Source organism: Alligator sinensis, unplaced genomic scaffold (genome assembly GCF_000455745.1).
Source record: "Alligator sinensis unplaced genomic scaffold, ASM45574v1 scaffold323_2, whole genome shotgun sequence".
NCBI classification, from domain to species: domain Eukaryota; kingdom Metazoa; phylum Chordata; order Crocodylia; family Alligatoridae; genus Alligator; species Alligator sinensis.
Genome location: NW_005842392.1, coordinates 260,846 through 286,148, shown reverse-complemented (window position 1 = coordinate 286,148; position 25,303 = coordinate 260,846). Strand labels below are relative to the sequence as shown.

Here is a 25,303-nt window from a genome sequence, read left to right as displayed (position 1 = left end):
GGATTTCTCTGCAGTAAGGAGGAGATATGAGGGGGTTCAAAGGAATGAATGCTGAGAAATCCTTCAGTTTACCCTCTTTTTTCCCCCTCTTTCCTGAGAAATCTGATTAACCAGATATGTTTTCTTGTCTGCTTTTTCCCTTTCCCCCACCCCATTTTCCCTGGTTTTGTTTCCCCCTTTGTGTTGCTCCCTTTCTATTTATTTTATTTTTAAAATGTTGGTTCTGGTTTGATTTCTGTGTCCTCCTGCTTTTGCCTCTCCCTCTCCCTTCGATTCCAAGCGGGCGCATCAGTTACACTGACATGTATGAGATGCTGAGACACATGTCCCCACCTCTAGGCCTGGGAAAGAAATGCCCTGCTCGAGTTGCTTATAAGGTAGACCATTCCCAAAAAAAACCCCAAACCACCAGTGAAAGCTTCTTGTGCCATGGCTGAAGTGGGTGCCATTTTCCTGTGACATTTTTGGTGTACTTCTGAGTTCTTTCTGGCTCTTTATCTTCTTTCTAAGCAGACTGGATTGTAAACATTCCTTTTCTTGATAATGTTTTTTCAGTCATTGAATCTATAACACATCAGTTTGTCTTTCTAGCTATGTCTCCACCTCTCTATATAAATGTCTCTCTCTATCATTCTGCTTCCTTCCCAGTCCAGTTGGCATGCAAAGGGGACCAATAAGTAATTTGCCCTGCTGTTAAAAACCCCACTTCACTTTGTATGCCTTTTTGACTATCTACTCTGATAATTTTCTAGTCGTATGTTTTTTTTTTCTTTTAATTAGATCAAAGTAATTAGGCAGGCAGTAATGTAGGAGGTAGCAAGTTATTAAATACAGATGACACCATAAGGGTTCTATAAATATACTTGTGGAAATAAATGAATTTCAATCAAATCATTTTGGTCAAAATTAAAAAAGAAGTGGCTCAAACATATAATTTGCTCTAAACACAGGTTTAATTAAACCACAAAACACATTATACTCAAAACTGTGTTATCTGATACATTTTAGATACCACTAGCGTGGGAGGAATGATAGATCAGTGGGACCAAGTGTGCAAAGAGTAGGCCAGTATTCCCACCAGTTGACTCCCATTGGCTTTAATGAAAGTTTTGCTGCCACCTTCATACATGCATGAAGTGTGCAGGGGTGAAGGGTCATAAGGAACTTCTCTTTTTCTTAGGTTTCCGTGCTCTCCGATGTGGGATTTTAAAAAACTTCCTGCATTGGCGTAACTCTGCTTCCATTAAAATTGATGGGAGCTTTACTGTTAACTGTAGCAGAGACACAAGTAGACCCGTACTGAGCCTAATTTTGCCAATGCACATCCCCAGCTTTGCTTTTTGTGACAGGATGGAATGATTCTAGGTCATACCAAACCTCTTTAGCATCTGATTTCTCATTTAAACCATGTGAAACTGTACGTTTGATTTGAGATGGGCCCAAACCCCACATCTAATTCCTTCCTGACTGCTTTTTGAAAGATCTGAACTTCACTGTGACATTTCTTAGGGCAAATAATATCAACCTGCTTTCCACATGGCCCTTCCCTAGTGAACTGCATTGCAGTTGAATAGAACATAAAATGGAAAAAGGTAAAAATACTTGGCCTTGAAGAGTCTTTAGTGTATGAATGGCCAGTTAGTTCATCTTGACATATTTCTGGCATAGAGGTCCAAAGGGACATGTGTATTATGGACACAAAATACCCCAAGTGAAGTAAATAATATGAAGAAAACTGGCTACTTGGCAGACTTTACTGATTGGTAAATCACACATTTTTACCATTTACAATATTAATAAACTATGCATGCAACAATCCAAAGGATCAAAAATGGCCACTGGTTTTCAGTGCTTCCATTTTAGGGGCCAAAACACACTTTGGTTCTGCTTTTTAAGTGTTGATCACCTGCAGGTCTCTTTGACTGGAAATAGATTTGCAGTTCTTCAACACCTCTGATAATTAGACCATGGGTCTAACATTTGTAACCCAAAAGCAGTGACCACTTTTTAAAATGTTGACAGTCAATATATACTTTTAGGGTGTTTATGTGTACATCATGTGCACACATACTTATGCCCAAAATTCAGTGCTTTTGATTGTATTATATTTTCTTAGCCTCATATAATAAAAAGAGACATTTTAAGAGGTTCATTGGCTGTTTTTAATTCTGTGTGGGTTAAAGTCTGCATGGTTTTGGTTTGACTGTTTGTTTTTTAACCTATGTATGCAGACTTTTTCCATACTGAGACCCTGGATACTTTTCCTCCTTCATTCTTCATGCAAGCTCTTTTCACGTTAGTATATCTAGATCCATTTTAACTTGCCTTTGTTTATATATGCCAATCCCACAGCATTTAGGTATTTGTTTTTAAATGCACCCTCTTGATCCCCCATCCTTAATTTTCACTCATCACTTAGCATCACTCCAGAGAGATGGGCAGGAGTATAACTGAGACCCATAAGCAGAGGTGGGTTCAAGCACTGAAGGTCAGATTCAGATTGAGAATCTGAGTGTTTGGACAGGCACAATGTTTTCATTGGCATAATTTGCATTACATTCATACAAAAAAAAATAGTGGACAGATGACGCAAATCCTTGCCGTAGATTATTTTAGCTCAATTGGATAGAGAAAGCGTTGAAAGGGATAATATTCTGTTGGTGAAAGTTGCGTTGACTTAGGTTTAGCCTATCTACTCTGATTCTGGGTAGCTCATTCCTAAATGCTCCCTCACCAATTAGCCATGAGCCACAGTTATAGCTACCTACTATGTACACTTCCCTGGGAGATCTGCACAACAATCTGTTGTGGACCTCAGTGTAAGTTATATTATTAAAGGGCTGTCAATTAATCACCGGTAATATGCACAATTAACACAAGAACCAATTAACACGTTAATTAAGCACGTGGTTTTGGAGCCTGCACCTGGGCTGCCCTGCCCCGTTGCTGTCACCGCTGCCTCCAAGCCACTCTGCAGGGCAGTGGTGGCAGTGCAGAGGAGCCATAGGGTAGCCCAGGCGGGGGCTCCAGGTGGCTGCAGCGGGAAAGAGGGGCTCACGTGTGCACCCACACATCCACCCCCAGTTGCCATCCAGGGCCCAGAGGTGCTAGACTGGCAATGCTGGGGATTCAGGGAAGGTGGTACTGAGCTGCGGTGGGGCAGCCTAGCACCCTTGGGCCCCATGGCTCAGGCTCGGGGCAGGTTGGGACCTCCTGGGAGCTCCGGCATGAGCCATCTCCAGGCCCATGCATCCCTGGTATGGGCCCTTAGGGAGTGGCAGCAACAGTGGCCCCGTACTCTGCACTCCTGCAGAGGCAACTGCTGCTGGCAGGTGGGGGGTGGGATTTCCATAGAGCCACCTTCCATAGCCCCTGGCCCCAGCCCAGTGCCGATGGAGCCCGAGCTGTGCCCAGCACTGCTACAACTGCAGTGCTGGGCAAAGCTGCCACTCTCCTTCCTGCACCACCCGGGCTCCCACTGGGACCCGGCAGGTCCAGCAACTCCATGTGGGTTCCAGCAGGAGCCCAGGCAGTGCGGGAAGGAGAGCAGCAGCTCTGTCTGGCGCTGGGGCAGCAGCAGCACAGGGTGCAGCTCGGGCTCCGTCTCTGTTGAGCTAGGTTCGGGCATGCAGTGCGGTGCAAGCTTGGGGCTGCAGGACTTGGCTCCACAGAAATCCTGCCCCCACCTGCTGGCAGTGGCTGCCTCCACAGGGTTGCAAGGCATGGGGCTGCCATTGCTGCCACTTCCTGGGGGCCCAAACCGGGGATGGGCCGGGACCCACAAGCCCAGAGGCGATTCATGCCAGAGCTCCCAGGTGGTCCCGACCTACCCCAAGCCCAGGCTGTGGGGCCTGAGCGTGCCAGGCAGCCCTGCTGCAACAGCTCCAATTGGGTCCTGGCAGGATACGGGCTCTTGGTGGCTGCAGCAGGAAGGTGGGGGGCATACCCACCCACCCACAACCCCCATCCCCCGAGCAGCTGGGCTGGCAGCACCAGAGGTTTGGAGAAGGCGACACTGGGGTGGGGTGGGGCTGCCTGGCATCCTCAGGCCCAAGGCCATTTGGGACCACCTGGGACCTGCTAAGCAAGTACATGGGGAAGTTTGGGCTGAGGCTGGAGCAACTATACTCCAGCCCAGGCTGCCCACGGCCATCACTGCTGGAGCAAGGGTGGGGTGAGCCCACTGCCACTGGGGCTGTGTTCAGGCAGGGGGCACACCCTGGCCCTAGGGCAGCTCCGAGGAGATCCTGCTCAGATTGGAGATCCTTCCAGGGCATGTGGGGTCCCCCCTCCCTGGACTCCATACCCCACTGCAGGCACCCCTCTCCCCGTGCCCCAAACCGCGCACACACCCCCCCCCACAGCCCACCACACCTTCACACATTCCCCCCACACCCACCCCTCAACCATACAAAGTACCTGCATAATTTTGCATAATTTTGAGTTTTTTGTTGTGCGATTAAAATTGCGATTAATCGCACAACTAATTGCGATCAAACTTTTTAATCGTTTGACAGCCCTAAATATAAAGGCAAGGCAAATATAAAAATCAAGGCAAACTACCATCAATATGTAGTAGTCCCTGCCCTGCGTTTGAAGGAAACAAATTCATTGTTCTAGCTATAAAATAGATCCAAACTAGATCCAGACCTGCATTTTCCCTCAGAATACAAGAGGTTTGGATCAATGGAGATTGGGCCCATCTCTGTTCATAACTATGGCAGTGCTATTGGAGCATTTCACTAATTTAACCAAAAACAAATCTAAGCATGTCTTGGGTAACAGTGATATCAGCATTCATTCCCTTCATTCTCCATTTCTATAACAGACCATATCTAGGAACACTATATACAAGTAGATTTATTTGTGCTGAGCATCTGCCCTCAGGTTAGCACAGCATGTGAGGTGCTGTTTTCAGTTGCCATAGACTCCAGGGTACAAAGCTACTGCCTCCCTGGTGTCCCATTTCTGCTGACCCTCATTTGTCCAGATCTGATGGGAAAACTCAGTGTGATGTTGAGGCACTGTGCATCCACCATGTTATACCTTTCAGAGCACAAATAGAGTGCTTTTCAAATAAGCAAAAAAGTAAGCAAATGAGCATTCAAATGACCCTCTCTAGCCTTGCAGCTATAGCTCAGGGGCAGCTAGTGAGAGAAGTCAGTGTTTTGTCTCTGCACTCTGTTCTCTCACTGTCAGTAAAAGTGACTTCTTATTGTTGTTCTGTCTGGCAAAAAGCTGTTGCCCCTTTGTCCCTTACTTATATTTTACCCATCCCTCTGTGTTTGCAAAGATTTGGTCAGTCCGTGTTGTTTTCTCCCTGTCTATGGACCGTCTCAATATGTCTGCACAATGATTCTTTTTCCCTTTCTCCAGCCGTGAAGGGCTGCTGTCCTTTCCTTCTATTTTTTCCTCCTCTTTTTTTGTTCCCCTTTCTTAACTATTCTCCTTGGTTAGCAAGACCAATCCCTGCAAAGTTGTTGTGCATGTGGCTTGCTACTTGCCTGGAAATGCATGAATGGGAATCTTTATTGCCTTGTTCCTGAGGGTCCTCAGGTGATGGGAGAGCTCTATCCTAAGACACATGAGGGTTTCAAGAGGAGGTGGCCACCAACCTCTACATTGCCAGCATTGCTGTAGGAAAGAGGGACCCTTGACTCCATTTCAGTTCCCAGAAATTTCACCAGTAGCACACTTTCCAGTCAGAGCTATTGGTTCATTTAGAGGGGCACATTGAGACTTGACTTGAGGCATCCTAGTGCTTTTCAAACTCACAAGTAGCTGCCGGCATTCACAAGTTGTATACTGCATACTTAAAGCACAGACATTTTTAAGTAGTGACTATGCTGTTTTGGGCAGTTTTGTAACTAAATAATGATGGTCAATCCTGTCCTTATGAGTATGTACTCATTTGTTCACACAGGACAAACGCCTAGGGAAATGAGTGGTGCATTACCCAAATGCATTGCAAGACGTTGTGGTTTCAGTGGGTGTGGGCATCTTTGTGCTGATTGTACACCCTCTCAAAAATGTGTCCTTTAAATTAAGGCTCTCTGCTGCCCTCTGCTAGACTGGAATGAGCATTTTGACAGCACACCTTGAGCCAGCTCGCAGAGCAGGAGCTGGGGACAGGTGTTTGAAATCACTGTGCTCAGCTAATGACGATGGTGTTCTCAAAACCGAGCTGTTTGTATACGATGTCGAGATTTCCATGCATCTGCAGAGAGAATGGGAGAATGAAACTCTGTCTATACTATATGATGATTCACTGCTATACATCTGATATCTACAAGAAGCAGTGTTTGGAGGAGAAAGGGGGCAGTGGAGTGGAGATTAGATTTGAATATGGGATAGGATTTTTGAGTATAAACAGTTTTATTTCTATCAGAAAAACGCACATTCCACCCCACTGAAGGCCACGGCCCCAATTTGCTGGGAATATTTGGGCCATCCACTGTCCTCGCTCAACTGGAACAGGAGTTGTAGCCCCTGGTGACAACATGTTGCAGCCTGCAGAGCTTCATCTTTGTCTGATTAGTCTGCCACTGGGATCAAGGTGAAGCCTTGCACACTGGGGTCTGTAGTGTCCATGAGCCTTAGTGAAGATGAGAAGGTGATTCCAGACTTTGTTTTCAGAAGTCCTTACACCATATCAAACCAGCCAGACTAGCATTGGAAAACTAAAGTATGTATCTACTGCCATTCTATTTTCACTGTTGTCATATGTACAGGGGCACTTTATTCCAGGCTGGTTTTTGGAAAAAAATTGCCTCCTAAGTTTTATCAAGAATGGGTTGGCTGAAGCTTATTGTTTGGGTTAGGCTATGAAGAGCTCGAGAAAACAAATCACATGCTTTTAACTAGCCTCTGCACCGGCTGGCTGGCCATTCTGCCTTCTCTGTGCCGTGTTTAAATGGGGAAATGCATATTGCCAGCTAGACATTAAATAAGTCAGAGCAGTAGAGTTAGAGCTAGAACTGGGTGAATTATAGCAGAAAACGTATTCACCGAGTTCAGCCTCATTTTCTCTGAGCGATTGTCTGCATTCAGCTCTTTTGAATTTATTTGCCATTGGAAAGTACTCTGAGTGTGGTCCTTGTCCATAGGCTGCCACCGAGTAGGGACCTACTGAAATTGCAATTTTTCAGATTTCACAGAAAACACGAAATCCAGCATTGCCCGCAAAATCCATGGGAAAAAAAGAGAACACTTACTAAAAATAAAATGCTGGCTCCCCAGAGGAAGCCACAGTCTTCATAGTACTGAGGCCTGGCCACGCAGGCAACCAGGGCGGACGGGAGGAGTGCCGGCACACAGGGGAACCCAAGATGGTTGCCGCCCCCGCCCCGTGCCACTGATTGGCTGAGAGGGCTGGCTGTTGTGTAACCGTGCCGCTCTCCACCAATCAGCAGTGAGGGACAGGGACAGCGGTAAAGAGTGTGGCCACCGGGGCCTCTCGGAGAATCAGAGCTGTATGTGGGGGGCAGCCACAATAAGCCCTCGAAAATGGCAGCCAGCCCTGTGATCTGCCTGCCAAATTGGTTGGCTGCCTGTTTAATTGGATAGACCCCTACCAATGAGTAGTCCAGTTGTATTTTCAGGATCCAGAATTTGAGTGGATTTGGCTTGTGTTAAAGGGGTTCATAGATTACATAGTATTACTTCTTTTGCCATAAAATTTCCCTCCTGTGCAGAAAGCCTACCAAAGTTAATCCTGGAATGTATACAAGGCATAGATTTTATATGGTCCCTCGGCACGAAGATGATTTTCCCGTGACACTCTCTAGTGCCTGTTTAAAACCCCCTGTTTCCAGGGCCATTCCACCCAGTAAAGTTTTCTAGCAGAGTAGTAGCAGAGAGTGAGCAGAAAAGAGGCGTAAACTGAGGCAATGATATTTCCACTTTTTATTTGAATGAATCATCATGTTTTTAGGTGTCTGTGTTGATTTTTTTTTAGGCAGTATCAACCTGCAGGAACAACTTCAGTTACTAGGTGAGACACATTGGGTTCTCCCATCTGCAGACTTCGTTAGGAAATGGAGCAAAAAAGTGCTGCATCTGTAACCCAGGCTCCAGGATATATTAGGTTGTTATCTTGTTATCTAGTCATTTTTGTTCTCCGATGCATAGAGTTAATTAAGGACTCTGGAGAGAATATCGCAGCTCCAGCCCCTGGGGTCTTTTACTGCAGAAACATTAACACGCTCTTCTCACACACCAGTTCTCTTCCTTGTTAGCCTCTCTTCTGCTCACGTTCAGAAGGGGGAATGCCTCTGAAACTCCTAATTAAAATCAAGGGATCCAAGGAGGTTTCTCCAGCTCAGGTTAGGAAATTGGAAGCTAGGACTCCATTTACTGCCTGCTACTTCTCTTAACTTTCCATTTAAGGAAAGTAAGAGTGAGGTAAGGGGAGAAAGAGGAATGGCAAAAGGAGCAAAAAAAATCTATTTCTGTCAACTCCAGAGATTGTAGGTTTTTCTCCTCCCCCCACTGCAGCTACTCACCATTTAATTAGTGCAGTTAACCACGCTTTTCATTTGTGGCAGCCAGTCCCAAAGGGATCCTGGTGCAGTGAAAACGCCTTACCAGATTCTAGCAACATCTTGATCCCTCACCATCTGTATCAACACGCTCTGATGTTCTTCCTCAAGACTTAGAATAATGGAAAATTCTATAAATTATGCCCTCCTCCTCCTCCAGTCCCTTCTAGCAACTTTTTGCATCATGTTTCAAAGGAGCAGGCAGTGCTGAGGCTCAGGCAGTCTGAGAATGAGATCTGAAGTCCAAAAATACTGCTAACATGAAGATTTTCTTTAATTTTAACTGGGGCTTGAGCAGAGGAGTTAGATAATTAATGAAGTCATATTTTACCCTGTCTCTGAGCTGGACAGAAAATGGATTTTCCATCCCACAAACAATGTTGAGTTAGTTTTTAATCTCAATTTCAGATTTAAAAAAATCAGTGTTTTGAATGTTTTTCAAAGTTGAATGACAACATTCAGTTTGGATTGAACAAAACATTTAATTCTAGTTCATTTGAACCATTTGGTCTTGGTCCTTTTTCTATCGAATACATTTTGAAACCAAAAAGTCATTTCAAGATGAAAAATAGAAACTCCTCATCCTAAAAATATCAAAATTGACTGTATGGGAAATTTTAAAATGTTTTCTCAGGATTTTTGTTCACCCAAAATAGAATTGGGAAAATTGTAATTAAAAAAAAAAATCATTGATCCAAATTTTTCTAATGGAAATTTTCAGTCAGAATTAGATTTCTGAGTAGATTAACACTGATCACAGTACCCGTGATGTGTAATATAAGTGTCTTCTGTCCTAATATACACACACTGCCTTTTCTGTAAAAGTCAAATCAAATCAAAGGAGATGTTACTTTCTTGAAGTAGGAAGGCAAGGAACGCCCCCAGAAATATGATATAAGTTTAAACAACACTTTGATATCGCTGTCAGTGCAGAGGCTTCAGAGAAAGCACCATGACTTCAAGTGATGTTCAGGGGGAGTTCAATGGGATACTTAGCACCTTTGAAAAACAGGCCATTAAAATATAAGCAGTCCATATATCTATGAGACAGGGCTTCCCGGTATTGAACTAGTCAATGTATGTGATTCAGCTGCATGCTTGTGCACTGTGAAATAAATGTCTCTAGAAGCCTGAGCAGAGTCCCGATGCACTGAGTGCTTATGCAGGGACTAAAAGTACAAGGCTAACCTCCTTACGTTCTGGACTGCCGGGTACCAGGTGAACATCTCAGTGTCAAATGACAGGAATTGCCGTAAGAGTGGTGAAGCGTGCTTTTCCTTCTCCCCTTTCTCCATGGATACATTAGGAAAAGAGCAACTGTTCTAAGGGGCTGACTTAACCGTTCCAATAAACAACCCCAGATCTTTATCCATATATATTAGGTTGCAGGGGAGTAGGAGACTGAATTTTTAAAAATTTTTCCCCCCAGCTCAGCTACTGACTGTCTCTAACAGCATGGAAGTCACTTTACCTTTCTGTGTCTAATAGAAAGAGTAGCGCTAACCTACCTCTGAGAGCGGGGGTAAGGCTTGTGGCCAAAATGTTATGGGTGAGCAGGGAGGTTTAGAAAGTGTCCAGCCCCTTAAAAGCTGATTTTTTTCAGTGGCCACTCTCATGAGGATAGAGCTCTCCTGGGAGAAATTCTCTCTCATCTGCTTGTTTTCACTTCCATGCATCTTCTTTCTCTCTCCATCTCTTAACTCTCTCTCACTGAAGTGGGATTCAGTGGGATTCTTTCAGTAAGTTAACCACTGGATTGCATTGCATACACTATTGTTGCTGTAACCTTTGGCGTGCTGAAGGAGCAAAGTCTAAACAAAGTGCTGTTTCACACAATTGAACACACAACATTTTTGTGGCTTTGCCAGCATTTGATATTGTTTGAATTATATGGGGAGGAAATTCTTGGCTTTGATTTCCTTATCCTTCCTGCATGTCAGGCATTGAAGGGAACTCCTTGCCTTTGTTTTTAAAGGCATTCTTTAAGGATGCACTGGTTTATTTTAGCTCTGTGCTGATTAAACTAAGCATTAGGTGGTAGAGTGAGTTATAACACACATCCTTTGTCCTTCTGGACTTGGAATCAGATCTTAACTCCAGTAACAAGTTAAATAAATGTGGTGATCTTGGATCTTTTGAGTGTTTGTAGCATGACAGATGGGGTGGTGTAGGCTTCAGTGCAGATAAGCAAGCCTTATGAATATACTATGCATACTCAGGTTCCCTGGTAGGCTTTTTATAGCCCTTACTGATGTTCATGCTACCATGCCTACTTTGCTATTGTTATCTGTATGAGCTAGATGAAAGTAGCACACGTATGCCTACGAAGGCTGCACTCATTTCTCCCAACTGCAGCAGTCAAACCTCAGATAAAAGGCTATGGTTACATTGTCAAAAACATATCAGTGACCTATTTTGATAAGGGGCTTAACTGCTTAGGAGTCTAAGGCCTTTTATACACATAAATGCTGTAGTGCTTTAACTACTAGTAAAGATAAAGTGGTACAACCCTCCTAGTGTAGATACAGTTGTTCTGGTTTAAATCGATTTGTACCTGTAGAGTTTATAGGAAGAGGAATAAGCTAGTCCGCTTTATGCTGGCATGCCATTCATATGCCTGTTACCTATGTTTACTGGCAGGGATGGGCTAGGGCTGTGGGAATGTCTTCACCTAACTCTGCTTCTGTTAAAGCATGTTGTACCCAAGGAGGCTGTAGAAAGAGGCTGTGATCATGTTTAGGAGAGCACAGGGGCTGCAGTTCTGGTTAGCTCCCATGACTGAACACATGCAGATTCATGGCTCATTTCATCTTTGCAAACCCCACTCACAGCCAGGATACTTTATCCTATGAGCTGTGGCAGTTTCCTACCTAAACCAATCTGTAGCCTATTAAAGGATCCCAAATGTCTTTAGTAAAGTGTTTAGCTTTATTAAAGAAAGAAAAGATTTCCAAGGAGAGGTAGGAATCAAAATAGAAGTGTAACCAGCTTCCAGACAGCTCTTCCCCTGAACGAAATTCCCCATGTGCAGTGGGTCCCAAACACAACTAAAGCAAACCTATGCAAACTCCCTACTCATGATCAGAGCTTGGTAGCTTGCTTGTATTGTACGGATCCTTAGAAATATAGAGGCTTGTCTGATTTGGCTTTATTTTAGGAAGTTTCTGAACTGTGTATGAAAGCTGAGGAGCTGGGAAATCACAAAATTGCCTAGGAAGATGAAATCAGTCTTTACAGTACAATGCTAAGGTTATCAGTCAGCCTGGAGGGCTCTGCTGCTAGTGATCCTTTAATACTCCAGGTACAGACATGTTAAAAATCCAGGGACTCTGTGCCAAAATAATATGCGTAGCATAGTCTCATTGACTTTGTTACACTCGTGATGAATTAGGCCCAGGGACGCTAAACATAGATAAAGTCATGTAGTGATGGGGGAAGTGTTGCCACTGAACCTCATGATCCTTAGCCAAAATTTGGAAAAATCCTCACTGACACTGTACTATTATGTTTTTCCAGTTAAAGGTAGGAATTGGAAATCTGTGCAAGCAGCACTCTACTCCCAGTGGGAAAATGCAGAGGAAGTCTTTTTAATGTTCATGTATATGATCCCCTCTGTGTGACTAGGAATTGATATTGATAAGTACTGACTAGGGGTCCGTAGCTCATTGTCTGGAAAGATAGTGTAGGATGGTGGCAGTTCAAAGGTATTGCAGGGAGCTGAAGGAGAAGAAAGGAGAAATAGTTTAACGTGCTTGGGATAAAAGAGTTCTCCAACTCTGTTAGCTGGGAGCAGTCCTGTGTATCATGGTGGTCTCCATGTTGTAGCCTCAATGTAGAAAACAGCTGTACAGAACAGTTAACACCCTCAGGAATGAGGGAAGAGGAGTGTGTGATCGGAGCTAGTCTTGGATGTTTCTCCTTTCTGTGCCATTTCATTAGGGACAAAAGGAATAGTGGTTTCTTGTGTGAGCAGTGGTGGCAACAATTGGGTGCCTATGCCTGTACACACAAAACAAGGGCCTAATCATTCTGGCAGGTGTATCAACAGTGCTGCTAAAGACAGGTGAAGAGAAAGTTCTTTGACTTATAGTGCTCCAGCCAGGACATGGATCTCACATGGTTGTAGAGGATTAGAATTGGATATGAAGTCCTGGTATGGGATAGTGCTAAGAGAGATCAGACCTGTTCAGAAGGACAAGACATTGGCTTCAAGGATGGCAGTATAAATGCTGGCAAATTGCAATCTGGGAGCACTGGAGTAAGCCCTCCAGCTCAGAAGCATTCCAGAAAAGATGCCGCCATTCCTAAGGGGAAGGTGTTTCTCACAAATCAGCACACAAAAGGTTAACATTTGAAAACATATTTGTAATCTTGGCATTTTAAGAATAAAGAATTTGAATAATAATAGAAGGAGAAGGAAAGTGGGTGGGGGTGGGGGAGAGATGCTGACTGGCACTGATGGCAACTCCACTTTTCTCCTCAGCGCCTTGTGCGGATGAACATGCCGATCTCGGACCAGGACTTAACGGTCCATTTCACATCCACCCTCATGGCCTTGATTCGGACAGCTCTAGAGATCAAACTTGCTTCAGGTAGGAGGGGAGATGAGAGAGGGTTATGATGCCTGAACATGTGTGAGCTCATAAACTAGGGACTTCACTGCTGGTCTTTAGAGAGGACCAGGTAGGTTTCCTATGCCAAAGTACCCTCAACGCGATAAAGGAGGGTATCTGAATCTGAAAGAAACTGGGAGGATCTTTCAGAAGATCCATCCCCTTTCCTACCTCCCGCAAGAGCACATGAACTGATAGATATAGTCTTGAACTAGATGATCCCCAGCTTAGCTCTGACCTGGATGTGTTGACCTTGGACAAGCTGCTTCATCTCTCTGTGCCTCTAATGAGAATATCATTTCTCTACTTGCGTTCATGGCTTTGAGATTAAAACAACCCACCATGTAAGTCCTAAGTGGTGTTATTAAAACAACCTAGTCATGCCTTTCAGGATTTGTCACTTTACACATGCCAGTAAGAAAAAAAAAAACCTCTTCCTGATAATGATCCTCTCTGCTGGTACTGGAAGCCATGACTCTGAGAGGCTAGAGCTGCGTTATGCCCTAAGGAAAAAAAAATAATTATTTCAGTGCTTAATCAGGCAGATACTTGACTACCCAATTAAACAACACAATGCAATAAAATACGTCAGGTTTTACTTCGGATCATTAGACCTTTTAATCAGCCTTCAAAGCCATGGCTGCTGCTAGGACTAGAACCAGAGCAGAAATTGCCATTATACAGTCATGTATAATTTAAAAATGAAGGGAGACAGAAATGTTCATGTGGTTAAGGTGCAGGACTGGCAGCTGGGATGTCAGGAACTGAATCCACTTAACCTCTCTGTGGTAATTACTTTAAAAATGTTCTTTAACCTCTTTAGGTGGGCACTGCTAGAGGGAGGCAAAGGAATATGCTTCAGGGGAGTTGGACTGAATCTGACCTGCTAACTTTGAAGCATACAGTTAAGATGGTCTCATTTCTAAGGGACTAGCATCCTCCATCCCTAATATCCCTGCATGCAAAGGGGACATTTAAGCCCCATCTTACTGAAGATGTCTGTTCTTGTGAGGTTTTTGGCCACATATAAAGAAAAAAAATGCAGTGCTTCCATAGAGGCAAGTTTGCTTCTGGGAATTTTGAGGGTATATGGGTAGAGGTAAAAGGGGTTTGATTTGAGGGACCTTGCTTTAGCTTACCTCTTCCTTACATGGCTGGGTTGGACTTTTTCCATTCTTTCTGATAACTTTAATTGAGAGTAGTTGGTTGGGCTAATGCTCCCATAATGAACTCTCCCCAGTGAAATGCAACATGGCACAACATATCATGGCACTATAACAGATAACAGCCTCCTTACCTCACTTTTTCTCTCAGAAGAATCATCACTGTCATTTATATACTCCTTTTGGTTTCATACTGGGCGTGTCTACACGTGCATTTACTGCACAGTAAGTGGTTTTTATACCAGCATCTACACATGCACGTGTTACGGCTCAGTAATACTCTGTGGACTGACTTGGGATTAAAGTTAGTCCCAAGTCAGTCAGATAGATGCCTATACATGTCTTACTACCCAGTAACTAATCAGGTATTAATTTGCTACCTGCATTATGCAGGTAGCAAATTTATGCTCAAATCAGTGTAAGTTGCCATAGTTACTGTGCAGTAATTTTTGGTTTTTGGTACTGCATAAATTCATAGATTCATAGAAGTAGTTGATTCATAGAAGCAGGGTCGGAAGGGACCTTGTAGATCTTCAAGTCCGACCCCCAATTACTATGCAGTAACTGTGTACAAGTAGACGCTCCTACTGTGTAGTGTATTAATTTGGGAAGCAGACTATTGTCTCATAAATATTTTACTCACTCTGTATAATGAGAACCCACTTCAGTCTTTTAAATGATGCTGCTGTGTTTGGCTGTTTAATATTTAGCTTGGTTTTATAGCTTCCATTTGATTATATTGTTATTTAATGGTGTATAAGGTGTGTGAAGAAGGACATAGTCCCAGTTTAAGGGTAACAGTGACAGTGCATGTTGCTTAAGGACCTCAGAACAAACTGGTCCCTGAAGTTTCATTCGGATCAGACCAAGTCCTATAACCCCTATTCATATCCACTACTGGAGCCCACCCTGAGGTAGTAGGATGTGAAGAAGGCTGGGCAGATGGGACTGGAAAAGAGAGGGTTGCTTGCACACTTGGTAATGGATAGCCATTTTCACTCAGCTTTACTTTCCTTTTTTTCCCTCCTGCCCAGGAGGGGTGAAACAGCACCAGTGCGATGCTGAACTAAGGAAAGAGATCTCACTGGTTTGGCCTAATCTGTCCCAAAAGACACTGGATCTGTTGGTGCCTCCTCATAAACGTAAGTGGCACACACCGGTATGTGTTTCCTTTAGAAGCAACACACAGACCAGATCCCTAAGAATCATTTGAAATACCCGAAGGAATCTAGCGTAAGTTCTTCCCTTCTGATGCGATGAGCCTGTTGTCCTGTCTGTGTACAGCTGTTTCTACAGTACAGGAACCCAAAGAACATTTTAATTTCTACGTAGAGCCTCAGCTTTGACCTCCACAGTGCCCATAGTCCAGAGACCCATTCAACTGTTATCCAAGTAGTAATCGACCCAGAGTCGCACCAAAGTATAAGTCCCACATGGTAATATCATAGTACCTAATACCCAAGGCAACAGAAACCTTCCTTTGCAGAAAAATAAAATGCAGAGCAGCAAGAAGAAAGCAATGCCAGGTCCCACCTCTTTCAAAGAGCTTGCTTTGTTACACAGCTTTATAGCTTTATCTGTTTCCACTTTATCTGGTTTAAGGGACCAGAGTTTCTACCAGCTGGGCTTTGTCTGCCTCCAAAATAATAAAAGGAACAGGTTAAAAGCTCCAAAGAATCCATGTAATATGCCCTAATGATGGCCTGTGCCTGTGGGAACACATTGAGAAAATTGAAAATTAGAATTCTCTAGATTGGCAAAAGGGAGGACTCGGAGTCCCCTGGATTTCTGATTAATGAGAAACAGCTCCTTCTACTCAGGGCATGGTTCACTGAGAAAGGGATGGAAGTGTGGAGATGCACACAAGGGGGTAGTGACTACCTAACCCTGCCTTCCAGCCCATGTTTTCATGTCTGGTACTTTATAACCCTGTTCTGTAAGGCGTGTGCTATGCTGTACCAGAGGGAGAGATCAGCAGTATAATTGTTTTTTGTTTTGTTTTTTTAGAAGTGGGGGAGAGCCATCTGGAAAAATGCAATACAATTTAAATTTATGTTAGCCCATTATCCCCCTGTTGACCATAAGTTAAAGCGAGAAAAATAGGGCCTCTCTGTTGATAAAACTACTGGTTGCAGATCTGGTATTAATTTAAATGTTCTTCTGTCTCCCATTCTTACGGTTTAATTGTCAAGGGCCCTTTTCCTGTAAAAAGTCTATAAATATTTTCCCTGGAGCACTAGGCCATAGGGCACTTAAAGCCATGACCTCCACACAAGCAGGGAGAGAGGAAAGGTAATAACAGTCCAGGATGGGGTGAAGGGGAAAGCACTGTCTGAAGAAATCTGTTCTAACCACTTCTCTTTCTCTCCCTTCCTCTCTTCTTCCCCTTGATTCTGATGGGACATCTTGTGTTCCTTTTCACGTTTTTTTATATCTGTTGCACATTCCTCCATTTAATTAATGTCTTTCCTTTTCTCCCATTTATTCTGACCACTTCTTTCATTCTCAACCTATCCTCCGGCACACCTTCCCTGCTTTATATGAAACTCCCCTGCTGCATTTCCTCTTCTGTTTCCTAATCCAGCTGATGAAATGACCGTGGGGAAAGTCTATGCAGCACTCATGATATTTGATTTCTACAAGCAGAATAAAAACAGCAGGGAGCAAGTGCATCAACCACCTGGAGGCCTTTGCCAGGTACTCAGCTGAAAGATGGTGTTCCTGGGTTCTTTATACTAGCAATCTCAGCAATCAGAGGGTTGGAAGGGATATCAAGGATCACCTAGTCCGGTCCTGAATTAGCAAACCTCTGACAATTCAAAGATTTCATTCTGTCTGACACCTGACAGTCTGGTTGCCTCTCCAAACAATTTGAATTGTCAGTGTCTTGTCAACTAAAAACTATGCTGGAAAAGCTACAACAAAAGACCTTCTTGTGTAGTTTCTGGCACTTCTTCATTCCAGCAGTGCTGAAAATACTTTGGGTAAAACTTCCAGAATCTTCTAATGGTAAGCCTATATGTATGGCACAAATCAGCACCATTCAGAGACACCGTCTCTGGAGCTGAAAGGAATATGGCCACCTTAGGGCAGGCCAGATGTGGCCTAATAACATTTGCCAGTTGTAGAGCTAGCACAGTGCTGTATCTCTGCACAGCGCTGCCTTGTGCCACATGGACATACTCTAAAGGAGTTAGGTTCCTAAGGCTAGGATCAGATGTTTCATTTGTCCCAGGACACGTTGTGCCTGTGTTTGTCTCAGAAAGGAAAAGTCCTTGAATTGATGTATACATGTCTCCCTTCTAATCAGGTTTTAATGAAGGGCTGAATGCACTGCCACTTTTCTTCTATTGATTCAGTCCCAGGAAACCCATTCAGACATATTTTCTGACGTCCCAGGACAAGCTGTTAGCGCTTCCCATCCCGTGAGCCTTTTTAAGGTTTGTCCCGGGATAAAAGACATGGACTTCTGAACAATTGCACTTTGTCCTGGGATAAACTGGTTTCTCATGGGACAAATGTGATGACTGTTTGTAGCTTAAGCCTAAGTGCTATTTCTAAAGTAACTTAGGTGCTTAGAAAACTAAGCCCTGTTGAAAGCCAGTGATAATTGGGCTTCAAAATTACTTTGATACTTCAAAAAAAATTACTCCTTCAAAATCTCTCCACCTCCTACTCTAGTTAACCTGACAGTGCAGAGGAGCACAAGAATTTAAACCATGGATGATAACTGTGCAAACTTTGAAAGATGTTTAGGGCAAAGTTTTGGACTGATTCTTATTGTATTCAAGGCCATCTTGTTTATAACCTTTGTTATTAGCACTGTTATTACTGCAGTTAGCTCCTCAGACCTCACAAACATAGCATGTTGTTACTATGAGTACTGGGCCAAATCCTCCGGTTCCCATTAAGCTTAGTAGAACTTGTGACTAAATAAGAGCTACAAGAATGATCCACATGATATATCCACTTGCATATTTTAGGGACTTGTATGTACAGGGTAAAATCTTAGTTCCATAAAGTTTGTGGCAAAACTCCCAATGAATGTAATGAATCCAGGATTGTACCCACCAAATATAATATGGTCAATAGGTCATTCAGGTAACTGCTAGCCAGGTTGATGAATAAACATCATGGGTAACATAAAGCCCTAAATCAAAAAAAGGCTTGGGATTGAAACCCTAGGAACTTGTAAACTAGCAGGCTCTTTCTGGACTTTAGAATGGCCTTGTGCAGCTGAGTATCCATGCAGCTAACAACCTGTATTTACCAATGGAGACACTTCCCCTGAAGAAGGCAGTTTGAGGGCATTGCAGTACATGACTCAGGGCCACCATCTAAAACCTGAATTAGCCCCTGACCCGAAAACCTCACCATTTTAATATGTATAATCCAAATATTGGATTTGTAGCTAGTCTCATGAGTCCCAAAGGGCCTGGCTCCCTTATTGTACTATGCCAGCCAACCTGAAAGGGGAAGGGAACTATTATGAATTAAATTTAGTGCTGGGGAAAGACATGGGCTTTATATCCCTGGAGACTGATGTCTTCTGTGCATCACAGAGTGAGTACAGCAAGAAGAATGGCTATATATGCTTTCTTTATACTTTTCTTGCACCTAGCCTCTTCTGTGATACATTGGGACAACATGTAAGGACTGAAGGGCGGTCCAGTCATTGTGATCCCAGGAGGCTTTGTCTGCACTGCAATGGAAAGTCTGACTGTAGCATAAGTAGACAGACCTGTGTTTACTTTAATCCAGCTATCATGGGTAACAATAGCATTGAAGATGCAGCAGCATGGGCTTCAGCTATACAAGCCTACCAGGGATGCTTGGGTTTGTGCTCAGGTGGCTATCTTACACTAAAGTCCATATTGCCACATCTCCACTGCTGTTATTACTCACAGAAACCAGATTAAAGCTAGTGAAAGTGTGCTTGCATGTGTTGCAATCCCACCTTTAATGGCTGATGAAGATGGCAGCCTATAACAGAGTGAAGAACTAGGTAGTGCCAATTGCAGTTTCAGGAAGGGTTTTTGAGGACATGGATCACAGCTTGACTAGAAAAGGTGGTGCAGGGTGTTCTCTAAGCAGATATGTCTTTCTCACTGGTGCTTTTTCTTTGTGCACTGCAGACTGGACCAGTGTCACTGTTTCACCCTTTGAAAGCCACGCTTGAGCAAACCCAACCTCCAGCATTCAACAATGCTAAAGCCTTCCTTCGTCAGAAAAGTTCTGCATCACTCAACAACGGGGGCACGCTGTGAGTATCCCGGGCCTTCCCACCATTAGAGTTCTCTGATCTCTCAGCTCCCGTAGGCATGTTGCACTTAGGAATGTCCCTTTGTCCAAAGGTTAAGATGTGTGGTCAGATGACAGAGATTGGCAGCTACTTAAAAAAAAAAAAAAGAAGCCCAATTAATGCTTGTATATTCCAGAGATTAATTAGGCCAAGGAACAGCCTCATATATGGTAACACTTGATGTCACCAGGAGTTTCCATGCATGTTTCTAAGGACTGAATCACTTCTGTAAAAAGCCATTGCAGTCTGTTATGCAAATTGCAACCCAAAGACTGATTACAACAGTCCCCAAATGCCCTTCCTATTTTCTGCTCTTCGTATGTATTATGTTCTTCTAGGTCACTAGTGCTACAGATGTGTAATTATAGATATAAGAGAGATAAATATGATAATAAACTACAATGTGAAAATAAAAAGGTAAGAAATCTCGAACTGTAAAAATGCAAGGCTAAATTTTCCCCTGATACTGCTGCATTTATTTCATTTGACTTATAAAATAGATGAACTTAGCCAATAATATGTACAGTTCTTTGCCTAAGCAGTCATGGTCATATAATTTTGCTCAGTCTGACATGCACAGACTAGCTTTTAAATCAAACTTTTCATCCTCTACATTACTTTTGTGTATTTATATGTCTTTGCCTGCCAGTACCAATCTCTACCAAGACTTCCAGTCTTTTGTAAAAAATATCCATTTAACAACATCAGCACTCCAAAAAAGTTCAGCAGTCTATACCAGTTGTAAAGCTTAATTACCTAGGGCACTGAAGAAAAGTTATTACTCTCCCTTCTGTGTAGGCTGGTTTTGTCTCCTTGCTCTTCATGACTTCCCAAGGAAAAGATCACTGTCAACGCTCAGGAGCCTTTCAGGTTTCTGACTTTGCCAGCCGCTGCCCCCACTCAGTGGTTCTTCCACACGACTTGAAGTGAATCCCGCAGGCTGCTCCAAAGCACTTTGGCATTTTCGTCTGCTTAAATCTAACTAAATCTAAATCTAAATCTACCCAACTGTCACCTTTTCTCTTTGCCTGGTAACAGACCAGCTCCAGAGGGTGGGATCAAGGAGTCCAGTTCATGGGGGATTCAGCGCACGCAGGACATATTTTACGAAACCAGGACACCGGCTTTTGAGCGAGGCCACTCAGAAGAAATTCCCATTGAACGGACAAGCAAACAGGTGATGACAGATCAGGATGCAGTAGGTCCCTGTGTTACTCCTAGGGCCCTATTTGTATTAGGGTCTAGGGCTAGGCACTGTTCTGTTGCAACCAGTCAGTCCTATTGGCTGCAGAAGATTTGCCTGGATGTAATTAAGAGCTGAATTCAACCCACTTTTCTCTGCGCTGCTGTATTTGACAGCTGCGTATTGTGGGTGTTTGGCTCATTCAGGCTTATTCCTAATGGAAGCATGGGGGCAGGGAAAGAATGGCTAAGCTTGCTGGCCTGGGAGACAGGACACCTGGGTTTAGCTTTTAGTTCAGCCACAAGCTTCCTTCCTGTGTGACCTTGGGAAATCACTGCTCCCTGTCTGTTAAACAGTGCCCTACCTCCTGTTGGTTTTGTGAGGATAAAATCCATCAATGACTTCAGAGCACTGAGATACTACAGTGATGAGAGCTGCTTAGGCACACAGATAGAAAGATGTTATCTGAGAACAGGAAATATGCAGAAAGGGACCTTCAGATTTGTGTCTTCTTACAAGGCAATGTTGGTATCAGATGTGGTGATGCAGTGTATCATGAATCTTCTCTTTCCAGTGCTGCCAGTCAGAGTCCCCACTCGGGGCTTAAGCTGATAATGTAGAAACTTTCAAGGCCTTAATGTCATTGGCTGTGGGAGCAGCTCTGTCTTCTGGGAGCAGTCATTCAGCTGAAAGCTAGGGAGAAAAAGAAAAGTTTGATGCTATCCTGGCATCCCAGATATACACAGGCCACCCGTCAGATGTACACATGCCTGGACAGTGGTTAAGATAGGGATCTGTGAATGCTCCTCCTGTAATGAGTGTCATTTTCACAGCAAAACTTTTCAAAGGTGGATTGCAGCTGGGGAAATCAGTCAGTACGAGGAAATCAAAAAACAAATGTGTGTTTACAAGATCATGTAGCTTGTGGGATGTCTTTTTGGAGTCTTTTAAGCCTGGGTCCACCTGTTCTAATCTAACTTAAGACAATAGTTACTGTAAGTGAGTGCCACCTGATGGCTCTTCAGTGACATGCCTGAATGAGCTTTTGGGTCTTAGACACACAGTTGCCCATGGATGAAGGATCATATTGTAAAAAGCATGACCACAGTTAGCAATAATAGATCATTGGCCACATGGATTGTCACACTTATTCCAGAATAAGTACATCCTCATGTGGAATTATATAAGAGTAGTTATTTAGAGTCACATATTCCTGAATAGCAACTCAGAAATAACTGCAGCTGTAGACAAGCCCTGAGAAGGGGTCCCCCTGGGTCAGAATTAAGGCTCATAGACAGGGCAGTGTCAGCAGTTTGGCACCCGTGCTAGACATGTTCTGCAGTTCAGAAGTAACCTTTAAGGCTCAAGAGCTGTTGGGCAGTACCTTTTACTAGCTGTATGTCTTCAGAAATAAATTAATACCCCTGCAGTTTGACCTAGGCATGGAACAAGCCCATTAGGTCAGCGGTCTTCTGCTTACAGCTTACATTGACACTACTGAAAATATTTCTTAATCTATTCAGGTTGTAGAAATGAGAGAAATCAGCCCCACCTTGGCCAATGGAGAGCACCAACCTGGCCTGGAGAGCCAGGGACGGGCGGCTTCCATGCCACGTCTGGCTGCCGAAACTCAGGTGAGCGAGAGAGGCTTTACTGGCAATGGAAGACTTACAGTAAGTTAAGAATTCAACACATTCTCTCTTCGTGTTGTCCTTGTCGTGTTGTTTTTATGAAAGCTTCTTGTGAGTATCTTGTTTGAGGGACATTGATAAAGCTGGACCAGTGATCTTTGCCCGGCCTTTGGGTTTGTGTGTACGTACGTGGTCCTGTTCCCTAGCAGCATTTGTCCTGGTATACAGGCAACAAAAAGGAGCGTGAAAAATTCTGTTCTTTGGGCTAAGCACCTTATTGAGCAGGATGTCTACCTCCTTGAATGTGTGAGGTTCAGATTAACAGGGAATCATAGAATCATAGAAAATGAGGATTGGAAGGGACCTCGGGAGGTCATCTAGTCCAACCCCCTGCTCAAACCAGGAACATTCCCAACTAGATCATCCCAGCCAAGGCTTTGTCTATCCAGGTCTTAAAAAACCTCCCAGGATGGAGATTCAAAAACCTCTCTGGTTTACTACGCTCCCAGTGAGAGAGTTTTTCCTAATATCTAACCTAAACTTCCCTTGCTGCAACTTGAAACTGTTGTTCCTTGTTCTGTCATCTGCCACCACCGAGAATAGTCCAGCTCCATCCTCCTTGGGAACCCTGCTTCAGGTAGTTAAAGGCTGTTCCGTCTTCTCTTCTGCAAGCTAAGGAAGCTCAGTTCCCTCAGCCTCTCCTCATAAGTCATGTTCCCCAGTCCCTTTACTATTTTTGTGCCCTCTGGTGGACTCTTCAATGTGTCTGCTGTATAGTTTGCAGAGATGTATTCCATTCCATTCCATTCTGTATATGATGATACCTTTACCCAGGGTATATGGAAGGGTATAGTCCATGGCCTCAAGCACAAAATAAGCTGCATATTTTTCTTTAAGAACCCTGCCTATATGTGAAATCTCTTCCTGCCAAAAGGGCCAAACTTAGACATGGAGCATTTTCCATCTCTCTTCCTCCCCAGTAGGATTTACTGCACATACACATGCTGCATTGAGGGATTGGTTGGTTATATGATGTTTAAATCTTCACTAGCCTTGCTTATTTGGCATTTTCTGGTGCATTATTACAGCACGGTCTTCTCCAATCTGGGCATTTCACATACGCATTGCTAACATGTCCCCCTGATGCTCTCAGGTCACCATGCTGCCTGTTGAATGTTAGAATGTCTCCATCTTACCATACATAGTTGTCTCTTTAGTTCTAAGGGCCTGGTTCATATAATAATGAGTGATTATTGCACAGTTGTGCTGCTCTGGAACATATGCTGAGTTCTGAAATGAGGGACTCCTTCCGTACCGGTAGCCAGCATATACCATGTGGTAAAAAAAAATGTCCTTTCTGCATGCAAAAGACAGGTTGAAACATGGTACCAACTACATATAACTTTGATTTTTGGGACTCTGTGCTACCATAAGAAAGGAAGATTTTTCTACAAGAGATCATGAGAGTCCATTTCCCAGAGTTGTTTGATTTCTCAGGGACTCTACTTGTCACATTTACAACCAATCAACCCACTTAGAAAAAAGCTATTTCCCTGATGGGATGGACATATGTCAGGTTTTACCAAACCTAGAAGCATTCCTGATGGGAATTTTAATACATAGGCCTTAGAAGTATACCTTCTGCCAGGATTTAGCTATGGTATTAATTCTTTCCTTCAATATTAACAATAATGTTATATTTGCACTGCTTGTTTTAGTCTGTAGTACCCCAAGGCATGTTAGAGCTATGTGTATGAACAATGGTTATAAGTGACTTATTAAACAGAAGTTTATTGAAATCTTCCACTATGATTTCAAGAGCAAAATTATAGATTTTAACAATGACTACTGCAAATATATTGCAGCTTGGGCAGAAATTTGGGCTTTTGAATGCTTACTTGGCCCATTATCCCATGCTGGTGTCTGCTGCCCAATTGTCACAGCTTCTGGGATCTGGGCTAGCTAGATTAAAGCTGGTTTTGGTATCCATGCTGCAGTTGCATATCTGAAGAGTTACAGAGAAAGCCTGCATATTAATGAAGCTGGGGAGGCAGCCATAGAAGCTGTTCTTGAAGCGGGGGAGTGAATTTTTTGCTCAGAAGCATTTTGCACATTATCCAGAGCAAAGTATGCACCAGCTCAGCATTAATGCTGTGTGTAACTTATTTATGAATCAGGCCTGCAGTGTCTTAATATATCTAACTCCATCAAATGATGCAATGTTTTGGTAGTTGTAGCTTCACCTGAATAACTGATGTCCTTTTTGTGTGTGTTTCCCCTTCTGTGCCCTCCACCCCACCCTTAATGTGCTACTCTGGTAACCCCAAATTTTAATTTCTTTGTAACTTTTATTAACAATGATTTCTTTTTTTCATTTATTTTCCTTTGTTTGCCTGTTCTTTCTCTTTTTGTGTTCCACTTGTTTTACTTTCTTATACTTTTGATCTTGCCTCCTCCCTCACTCTCCTTTTGCTTCCCTCCTTTTCCCCTGTTGCCCTCCCTCCCTTATCATCATCTCGTCTGCTGCACATCTGCCGTGATGTCTGACAATGGCTGTACTGTGGGCCTGCCACAAATATTGTCTCTCATCTTGTCCGAATTTTTGCAGAGGAGCAAAGCACGTTCACCTGGGAGTTACCTAGCAGTATGTAGTTTGCATTAAGTTGTATCCTATTAAATTCTTATTAAGAAATTATTACCCTGCCTCAACCTTCCTCTCTTATTCCTCACTTAAGTTATGATCTTATGCTTTAAAGATGTAGCTATTGTCTCTATCCACTTCCTTGCAGTTCTTTCCAACTTTCTTGATCCACAGTTGCATGATGCACATTGTAGTACCTTGAGTTATTTTGCATTGCCTTGGTGGCCAAA

General features: G+C 43.4%; 1 protein-coding gene across 1 annotated transcript in view; it reads left to right on the top strand.

Annotated features, from left to right (window-relative positions):
• Positions 1-25,303, top strand: part of CACNA1B (calcium voltage-gated channel subunit alpha1 B) — a gene marked incomplete at its 5' end in the record, with an annotated part of 468,581 nt that overhangs the window by 434,204 nt on the left and 9,074 nt on the right. Inside the window, 8 exons of the mRNA XM_025211184.1 lie at positions 281-377; positions 13,024-13,132; positions 15,351-15,458; positions 16,901-17,013; positions 19,452-19,579; positions 20,657-20,795; positions 22,325-22,435; positions 25,041-25,076. Coding sequence (XP_025066969.1) covers positions 281-377; positions 13,024-13,132; positions 15,351-15,458; positions 16,901-17,013; positions 19,452-19,579; positions 20,657-20,795; positions 22,325-22,435; positions 25,041-25,076 — 841 coding nt within the window. The remainder of the gene's footprint in view (positions 1-280; positions 378-13,023; positions 13,133-15,350; positions 15,459-16,900; positions 17,014-19,451; positions 19,580-20,656; positions 20,796-22,324; positions 22,436-25,040; positions 25,077-25,303) is intronic.